The sequence below is a fragment of the Gossypium arboreum genome, chromosome 8 (genome assembly GCF_025698485.1).
Source record: "Gossypium arboreum isolate Shixiya-1 chromosome 8, ASM2569848v2, whole genome shotgun sequence".
In the NCBI taxonomy this organism is placed as follows: domain Eukaryota; kingdom Viridiplantae; phylum Streptophyta; class Magnoliopsida; order Malvales; family Malvaceae; genus Gossypium; species Gossypium arboreum.
The window spans coordinates 33,929,034-33,939,299 of NC_069077.1; the positions used below are offsets into that span (position 1 = coordinate 33,929,034).

Genomic DNA, 10,266 nt, shown 5'->3' on the forward strand with positions numbered 1-10,266 from the left:
TCTCCTTATTTTATTACCATTTTACTATTATGTTGCTACTATTTTGTTGTTATTGTTTGGATATTGTATAAAACTTATTTTATTATTAATTTTATTATTATTTTAAAGACATTTGTTAATTTGGTTATTATTTTATAGGCATTTGTTTGTTAAGTTACATCTATCTTAGTGTTATTTAAGTATACATATTTTTTAAAATTTATTTTCAATTTGTTGGGAAATATTTATTTTGATGTTTTTGATATTTTTGATGTATTATATATTTTAAAATTATATAAAAGTAATATAAAAATTAATATGGGCAGGCCAAGTTGGACCCGAGTTTTAACACTTTTATCTAAATCGGGTTTGGGCAAAATTTTAAGCCCATTTTTCAAGCCAGGCCAAGCCTGGGCCTAACAAACGAGCCTAAATTTTTAGTTGAACCAACCCAAACCCAACGTGGAAGGCCCATGCACACCTCTAACCCCCACCCCGTTCAATATTTTTTGGTAATTTAGTAACATATCTCTAAAGAAGAGTGTTACTAATATCATCTTGAGACATTAGTATTAGTAACATTATTTGATGTGCCAGTACATCCACTACCACTTTGAGATGTCATAATTAAAAACCTAAAGTATTAACAAAAAAAATCAATGTATACTTTAAGAGTGATCATCACAAATCAATTATTTAACATACAAATATATAGAAAAATTTTAAAAAAATAAAAACTAAACAAATAAAAAATGTAACACATACAAATCATAAACAAAATAAAATATTAAACTTAGCTTCAATTGCTTCAAACTTCCATGTCATTGAAAGTAGGAAAATGGAAGAGTGATAAATGTTTAACATATTTTTTAAAATGTGAAAAATGAAAACATCAAAAGCAACAAAGCAAGTACAAAGCTTGAAAGCTTCTCAAATAAGCTTTTTTTTTTTTTTTTTTGAAAATATCTACTGGATTAATAAAACAATACCCAACATAAGACCCTTGGGTTGCTTAAAACACTCCGAAAACAACAACAAACAGAAATTAAATCCAACCCAGTTTTCTAGACTGCTTTATCATCTAGAAAAATCTACAAGCCAAATGTATATGAGAAAACAAATTTCAAGGGGTAAAAACCTTTCATTTCCTAGACTACTTTAGAACTTTGCTTCCCCTTTCATTCTCAACTATCTCAACTATGGCTTTTTAATAGAGGCCTCTATCCGTCGTGACTGTCAAGACTATATCTTTAGACATTCGTGTCGAGATCGTGTCCAACCTCTTTTTTTTTAACGTATTTCAACGAGTCCTGTACGTATTCGAGCGTGTCCAATGAGTGTTCATGCCGGACACACGTACAACACTAGTGCGATGAGGGATGAGTCATGTTTGTGCTTCCTAGCTTCCAACATACTTTATGTCGTGTTCCTTTCTACCAAAGACTGTGCTCAGATTTAGAAAAGACTATGAATCAATTTTTGTGGCAGAAAAGCTCGAGTCAGAAAGGAATGCATTGGAGTAAATGAGCCGATTTGTGTTTGCCAAAAGAGAGTGGAGGTATGGATTTCTATGATTTGTGTAAATTCAATTGCATTGTTGGCAAAGCAAGGGTGAGGGTTAGTTACTAATCCTAACTCGTTAGTTGCACGCATTTATAGTGCTAAATATTTCCCAAATACTAATTTCTGGAATTTGAATTTGGGATCTTACCCTTCCTATGTTTGGAAAAGCATATATGCGACACGAAAATTGCTGGAAGACGGGATTGGTTGGCGAGTGGGATCTGGCACCCCAATTTCAATTTGGAGAGAGAAATGGCTTCCGTGATGGGCTCGTGGACAAATTCGACAAACAAGAGTTAACGAGAATATAGAAAGGGTGGCGGATTTGACAGATCACTCGTCTAAAAGTTGGAAGGAAGGGCTCATTACCAGTGTTTTTACTCTTAAGGAAGCTGCAACCATTCGGTGTATTCCCTTATCCAGAAGAGTTGATGTTGACAAGATTGTTTAGAGGGGTGAGAATACTCTGTCCGGAGCGGGTATCGAACTCTAATCAGCGACCAGATTACAGTGGACGACATACATGAGAGCAGAGAAATTTACAAAAAAAAAAAAACTCTGGCAATTACAGATTCCTCCTAAAATAAAAATTGCAAACTGACGAATACTAGATAATTACATCCTTACGGCCTATATTCAAACAACAAAAGGATTGTGGCCTCCTCCATATGTCCTAGATGTGGCGGTGAGCCTGAAACATTGATGCATGTCATCACAAGGTGTGGCCCTGCAAAAGAGGTAGGGGATTTAGTTAGTATTGGTTGGCCTTCAATTTTTAATATTGATGATATACGGGCTTGGTTTGACTTCGTTTTCAAGCATGGAAGTAATTATACCTGCAAAGTTATAGCGATCACAATTTGGGCAATTTGGCATGCTCGAAACAAGCAGGTCATGGAAGGCAAGCAACAAACAGCTCAAGATATCAGAATCATAGTGGCTAGTCTAGTACGGGAGCTTGATGAGATAAATCGGAAATTACCTGACCAGAGAGAGACCATGAAAACTCACTGGAAACCTCCACAGGACCCAAACGTAAAAGTGAACTTTGATGCAGTGTTCAAACCACAAATACACCAATCGTGCTCTGGGTTCGTTATCAGAAATGAGATAGGATTAATATTGGGAAGTGGTGCAGTCAAGAATGATTATATCTCATACTCTTTTTCTGCTGAAGCTATAGCATGTATCCAAGCTCTAAAGTTTGCAGAGTAAATGGGATTTTAGACAGATTGAAGTGGAGGGAGATTCCCGAACGACAATCATGATAATCAACCAAGGCGTAGTAGACAGATCTAATATGGGTGTGTATATTGAAGAGATTAAAGCTATGGCAACACGTTTTCAAAGGATTTCGTTCAAACATGTAGACAGAAATGCTAATGGTGTAGCTCATATAATCGCCCAAGAGAGATTTAATTTAACTGAAAATACGTTCCGGGTTGAGGAGGTACCTGTAGTGGCGGTAGAAGCGGTGAATTGAGATAATCAGATTCCGACTCCTCCAGATTGAAGCAAGATGATCTCTTCCCGGCTAATGCATGGATGTTCTGCAATCTGAAAATGGCTTATGAAGCTTCGAGATTTCTACCTGGTTTTGCGTTTTTGACTGTTTCGACGCTGATATTCATTTATGCGGACCAGCTGAGTACTGTTGTTATGTTTTCAATATTTTCTTTCGAATTTAATAGGCCAAACCTCAATCCATTTTAAATATAGTCCAAATTTTAAACATGTGTAATCTCACTTAAAATGCACCCAATAGCTTATTTATTTTTAAATGAATATCCAAAATTTTATATTATTAAATAAAAATATTTTAAATTCAGAATTTCTATAATTGTTCTAATTTCACTCGGTGTGCAATATTTAAATTCTTTAAAAATATATAATTCAATTTTGATTTTACTCGCCCCTGCATTTTTGTTAATAGATATTGTAGGATGGGCAAAGACATGCATCTTTAATTTTTGGCATTCCTGAAATGCCCCCATATCCAACCTATGAGTTCCATTATTATTTATTTAACTTAACAAATCCAACTACCTTCTACGAACCCTATTCGTCAACCATGGCAAAAATACTAATGAAACGTGGGGTTTTTTCCGTCCATCATCAACTGTCCAAGACAATCTAACAATGACAAGTCAAACCCACATTGACTTGTATTTAATTCATACAGTAATTTACATTACTAACTAAGCTGTACAACAACTGGACCTTTCATGTATACAGAAATCAGCATAGCCAGCAATCAAAATTTTGTTTACATTAATATCAAGAAACCCAAAATGTACATCACCTTGTAAAATTCGACATCGGCAGCTATTTCTCTGCATCTTCAGGCAACTTTTCCGGTTCTTTCTCAATAACCGAATAACCAGAAACCAGCTGCTCTGACAAACTGCATCATTTACACAAGTAACATTATGGCAATCCATCATTGCAATTTTATGATCACCATGCACAAAAGATATGCAAGTCTTTAACTGCAGATAAGATATTCAAAGAATTAAGATTGAACGAATATGTACCTAGGAGGATCGTGGTCATGATTTCCAGTCGTAGGAAAGCTCTTGGAAAACTGAACAGAAATCAAGCCTTCACTTGAACCAACCACAGCTGCAGGAGACCCGTTTAACATCACAGTTGCTCCACGTCTGGAACATATACCTACAAACAAAGCAATGTCTTTCACCACACTTTGGTAGCAGTTGGCTAGTACATAAAAGCTTACAACATCTTCATAGGAAGGGAGAACATAGGACAAGAATCAAACCATCTTCAGGACAACAATTCAAGTTGAAGGATGCTTCTTTGTAATATCAAAGAAACATTCATAACAAGAACTTTAAAAGCATTATATATGATACCGTACTTTGTCTAGGGAGAAAACTTTCAAGCATAATGATAACAGGCTAAAGGAATTGGTGACCAACCAAATTGACCAAAGAATTCTTGATACGAAAAGTTGACTATGATCTTTCATTAAGCTGGTAAAGATTTCTTACAATAACTAGGAGGTGACAACCATGAGCAATGTCAACTCATTAACAATTTCTTCTTGTCAACACTCCATTCACTGCTCAACAATATACAGAGAATTGAAGCAGCAGTTTTCGATTTTGTTTTCCTTTTCCAAGTGAAGGCTTATTCCAGATAAAAAAGAAAATGTAATGTGCTATATTTTACAGATGATTTTACAATACTTTGGGATTAGAGGAAAAATGCTCGATATCAAGGCACAACTATAATTGCAACAACCAAGAATTACAATGTCATTATACTAGACATGGTCAAAACAGAAATAGCTCATCAACGAAGTTAAGTGCCTAATCTATGTAATAACACAAACTAACCAAGCTAAATCTTTCTGGTAAATCAGAAATGACGACTCTCCGACAAAGTTATTTGTGCAAACCGGGAAACTGTATGTTACTCAAATTTGAAACACAACAAACTGAGGGGATTTTTTTATTCGTAGAATTCATACCGTGCAGTCCATGAAATTTATAATAGTCAAAGATTTTATCTAAGGACGAGAAAAATTCTTATTTAGGGTCCTTCCTTGGAGCTTGAAAGATGTCAAATACCTTGAAAGAGTAAGACGAAGCAAAAGAGAACCGTGATAACCATAGCATAAAGGCCACTGTTAGATGATGATGCCTTTGCTTCTTTCATCCTCCTCAATGTTTTAATCCGTTTCATCCTTGCACGTTTCCTCATGGCAAGTTCAGCAATCTCCCTCACCATCTTCTGGTCAGCAGCATCCAACAGCGGACCTTTCGGTGGCCGTGGAGGTTTGGGAGGCTTCCTAGTGCTTTTCTTCTTGCACTTCACTTCTGCTAAGTTCTTCTCTGCTACCGCCATGAGTTCATGATTCTCTTCTCCTTCCGAATTCTTGTCTACCAAGCATTCCATATTCTCACCCTCAACTCCGCCACCAAAACTGGAAGAACTACTGCACGAGTTTATGCCGGATTCACCCTTTCCTATCTTATCAAAACTCAAAAGATCGCTCCAAACTCCACTGAGAGTTCTCTTTGTTTGTAAATTCGATGGAACACGATCTTTTGTTCTTTCATCCTCACTGTTAATCCCACCACTTTCAAGATCTACTTCAATATCTCTTTCTCTTGTAAACAAGGGATCCATTCAAAAATAAACCCCAAATCCTTAAGATACTTAACTCCACTACTGCCAAGCTAAAATTCAGTCATGGTCTACATGAACTAATCCTTGACTTCAAAGAAATATCAAACAGCTCTAGGTCTCACCAAAAAATACCAACCAATCCTGCATTTGCCATTGAAATATTTCATATTAGTAGTAGGAAAGTACATGAAAACAATGGTCAATTCAAATGCTTACTCCAAGGACAAAAAGATAGCAAATTTATGAACCATGAATAGCTCAATTTTCATCATCAAAGACCCAAAGGAACAAACTAAAACATAAAGGAACTTGAAACAAATGATCATCTTTTAACTCCCCCAGAAAAATCAGTAAAGCTTGAAATTTGAAAAAAAAAAAAACTAATCCTATTTTTCGACAATCAGATGAGAGATTACAACCAGCTCCCAGTCTCTACGTCTAAATGAAACTATAAAATAAATTAAAAATTGAAATCGGAATAAAACCCAGAATCCCATACCCTTTAAAACAAAAACCCAGAAAACAAGGGGAAAATACGCTGCCGACAAAGGGGAAAAAAAACACTTCATCTAAAAAAAAAAAAGCAGAGACACATGAAAATAAGAAAATCGGAAGGAGAAAAAAAGGAATGTACCTTAAAAAGAGCTTAATTCGATGTCTGCAAGAACCATAAAACTAATAAAAATCCTTGGTCGATTTCGTCTAAGCTTATCTCTCTTTTTTCTGTCGTACGATTGACTAATTCCTTTTAAAAGGAAGTGGTCTTTTATATTTTGGAATGAAATAAAAACAAAAAAGGAGGAGGAAAATTAATTTAAAAACCAAAGCTTTCTAAAAATAAATAGTACATACCGCTAAAAAGACAATCAAAAACGAAAAACCAAAGGTAACAGTTGTTGGTTTTGTCGTGTTCGCCGATTAGCGAAGACGGATGAACGTGTCAGCTACTATGGCCTACGGGGTTGGTAACTGGCAGTTGCCGGTTGAATCATTAAATTTATGCCTTAATACTAATATGTTGGGAGAGTACTTAAATTGGTACCATTTTTTTCTCATATTATTATACTATTAGATTTGTAAAATAAATCTAAAATAAAATTCAATAAATCAAGATCTATCATGTCAAATTAATAAATTAAGAATAAAACTAAATCGGAAGTGTACCTGAATTCATAAATTCCTTGAAGTTTTACCGAATTTTAGGAATTTGATTTTTTAAATTAGCACACAAGAAATTCAGATAATATCTACTCTCTCTTCCCTAATGATGGGATATTAGAAAAGACATCTTGTGTATAATTTGGGACAATAACCCTAATATTTATAACATTGGCATATTAGTTCTAATCAAATTCTAATTAGCCCATCATTAATTAGAATTTCATTAGAACTCAATTACTAGAGTATTTACACATATTTGACCCATACTTTATTTAATAATTAAAGCCCAATAAAATTCTAACCAAATTAGATCACATTTAATTTGGACTAACCTATCATGATAGTAAATAATAACATGTAATCACCCTTATTATATATGTGATGTCCATATTTTTCCAACAATCTCCCACTTGGACTACATATATATACTAATTACTCTATAATTACATGTCATTATATAACCTTATGAGATCAAAATTTTACTATCATATCTAAAAGGTATTTCGAACAATCTCGCCCATTAATTATGTTAACATAGAACCAAGGCGACTTTCGTTACATATATCGTAACTAAATCCATCCATGATCTCGTATATTAACACAACCAAATGACATAGATCAAGTATGGATGTGTAGCATGGAAATTACATGCAATATAATCTAAACATGTCTATTTCCAACTGGTCCTCTTTAAACTTAAGTGAGGTCAGTTTCAAAACAATAAACAAAGTGAATAAACTGAATACTTCATTTCTTATCAGAAAATAACCAAATACATAAATGTCTGAAAACAAATAAAATATAAACTCCCACTAAACCATGATATCCTTAAACAATGTAACAATCATGTGAGCACTGTGCTCATGAAAGACCTTGGGTGGCAAACCTTTTGTGAGCAGATCCACTATCATGGAATTTGTCCCAATGTGCTTTATGGATATTTGACCATTTTGCACTCTTTCTTTTACAACTAGGAACTTTATGTCAATATGCTTTGACTTAGATGAACTCCTATTGTTATTGGAATACAACACTGCTGACTTATTGTCACAAAATAATTTGAGTGGTCTTTCTACATTCTCCAAAATGCGCAGCCCTGTGACAAAGTTCCGCAACCATGTTCCATGGTTTGATACCTCATAGCATGCTACAAACTCTGCTGCCATAGTGGACGAAGCTACAAGTGTCTGTTTGACACTTTTCCAAGATATAGCTCCTCCAGCTAACAGGTAAATATAGCATGACGTAGATTTCCTACTATCTTGGCATCCAGTGAAATCAGAATTAGAATACCCTATGGCCTCCAAAAGATCTGATCTTTTATAAGTAAGCATGTAATCTTTTGTTCTCTGAAAATACCTCATAACCCTTTTGGCTGCTATCCAATGGTCTATATCAAGGTTGCTTAAATATCTGCCTAACATCCCAACAATATACGCAATGTCCAAACGCGTACAAACTTGAGCATACATTAAACTCCCAATAGCTAATGCATAGGGAATCTTTTGCATTTTCTGAATTTCAAGGTTACTTTTAGGGCATTGAGTAAGACTAAATTTGTCTCCTTTTGTGACAGGGGTGTCACCTGGTTTACAACTCTGCATGCTAAACCTTTTGAGTACTTTATCGATATAGCTCTTTTGTGATAATCCAAGAATACCTCGAGATCGATCTCGATGTATCTAAATTCCTAAAATAAAAGAGGCGTCCCAAGATCTTTCATCTCAAAATGCTTAGATAAAAAACTATTGGTTTCGTGCAATAAGCCTATATCATTAGCGGCAAGCAAAATGTCATCAACATATAGAACCAGAAATATGTACTTACTCCCATTAAATTTATGATACACACAATCATCAACAATATTCATCTCAAAACCAAATGAAACAATAATTTGATGAAACTTATGGTATCATTGACGGGAATCTTGTTTGAGTCTATAGATGGATTTTGTCAATTTGCAAACCATATCCTTTGAGTCTTTTGACTCAAAATTTTCTAGTTGTACCATATAAATTGTTTCTTCAATGTCGCTATTAAGAAAAGTAATCTTAACATCCATCTGATGTAACTCAAGAACAAAATGAGCAACAAACGCCATGATTATCCTAAAGGAGTCTTTCGATGAAATTGGAGAAAAAGTCTTTGTAAAATCAATACCTTCTTTCTAAATATATCCTTTTGCTACAAGACGCGCCTTATACCTCTCCATATTACCATTTGCATTCCTCTTGGTTCTAAATATCCATTTACAACCAATTGATTTCGCACCTTTAGGTAATGGGACAAGTTCCTAAACTTTGTTGTCTTGCACAAACTTATACTCATCTTTCATGGCATCAATCCACTTTTAAGAATTAGAACTTTTCATGGCCTAATGAAAGTTGATTGGACCATCTTCCATCATTCCATTATCATCTTCATGTTCTTGGAGAAATACAACATAATCATTTGGAATAACATTTCTCCTTTCTTTTGTGGACCTCCTTAATGACACTTGTTCTTGAGGTTGTTGAGTTTGTTCTTCTGGAACAATTATCTCATTTTGAATGGGAAGTTGTTCAACATTGTCTTGTAAAGGCTCTAGATTCACTTCTTAATCAATGATAGGTATGATACGAACCCGGTCGTATCATGTTTTAACATAAACCGTTGACATCGAGAATGGCCTAAGCTCGAAGGGCCCAAGTGCAAAATGAAGCTTGATGAGCTCAATTCAACTCGTTTTCAGCTTAAGTTTTGGTTTTACTCAGCTCAATGGAGCTCAATTCGGTTTGATGCAAGCTCATTGAGCTTGATTCGAATTTATTTTAATCTCATGCATTTTAATTTGCTAGAATAAATTAATTTAATTGTGTTAGTTAAATTAGTTGGTTCAGCTCAAATAATTATTAAGTGTTCAATTTGTCAAAAATCTAGAAATCTTAATTTCATGTTAAATATGCTTTATTTTTATGCGTGCATTTATGATGTCATAGTTAATACATATCATTTAGTTGTCTTAAGTTTGCTGCTAGTTTTAATGTGCCGAACTAATTGTTGTCTTAGCCAGTTTAATTTGTCAATTTTAAGACACATTTAACTCTTGCCCAGTAGAATGTGGTTTAATTATTTTGCTAAGAATTTAATATATTCTAAGCTGATTAATTGTGGTTTAAATGTGCAGCTATTTTTGGCATTAAAGAAGTAAGCATGTCGAATTTAATGTGCTTCTTGCTGCAGCCAAATTAATTTGTGTACAAGGCATGGACGGCACATTAATTGAGCTGCTGGTGCATTACCAAGGGACGTCATTAATGTGCAACATGCATGGCCGAATTTATTGAGCAATGTGTATGCTGAAATTAATGTGTGCAACTAGTTGGTATTTCCCAAGTGGCCATTCGGCCAAAGCATGCTTGATGTTTC

General features: G+C 34.5%; 1 protein-coding gene and 1 long non-coding RNA gene across 6 annotated transcripts; one reads left to right on the forward strand and one right to left on the reverse strand.

Annotated features, from left to right (window-relative positions):
- The first annotated feature begins 995 nt into the window (after window positions 1-995).
- Window positions 996-2,177, forward strand: LOC128279386 (uncharacterized). Its single transcript, XR_008269446.1, has 2 exons — window positions 996-1,537; window positions 1,711-2,177. It is a non-coding gene; the product is annotated as an uncharacterized LOC128279386 (long non-coding RNA).
- Window positions 2,067-6,610, reverse strand: LOC108457837 (uncharacterized). 5 transcript variants are annotated; one of them, XR_008269443.1, is made up of 7 exons: window positions 6,332-6,610; window positions 5,136-5,838; window positions 4,077-4,215; window positions 3,845-3,946; window positions 2,997-3,092; window positions 2,379-2,629; window positions 2,067-2,269 (listed from the first exon to the last, which is right to left on the reverse strand). XR_008269443.1 is itself a non-coding variant. In XM_017757005.2 (4 exons), the coding sequence occupies exons 2-4, from the start codon at window positions 5,695-5,697 to the stop codon at window positions 3,868-3,870; spliced, it is 780 nt and encodes a 259-aa protein (XP_017612494.1). In that variant the 5' UTR covers window positions 5,698-5,838; window positions 6,332-6,603; the 3' UTR covers window positions 3,505-3,867. The 5 variants fall into 5 exon arrangements, 1 of the variants encoding a protein (XP_017612494.1); XR_001867186.2 differs by having other exon boundaries at window positions 2,525-2,629; window positions 2,997-3,099; XR_008269444.1 differs by lacking the exon at window positions 6,332-6,610 and adding an exon at window positions 6,197-6,315 and having other exon boundaries at window positions 2,525-2,629; window positions 2,997-3,099.
- Window positions 6,611-10,266: the final 3,656 nt, after the last annotated feature.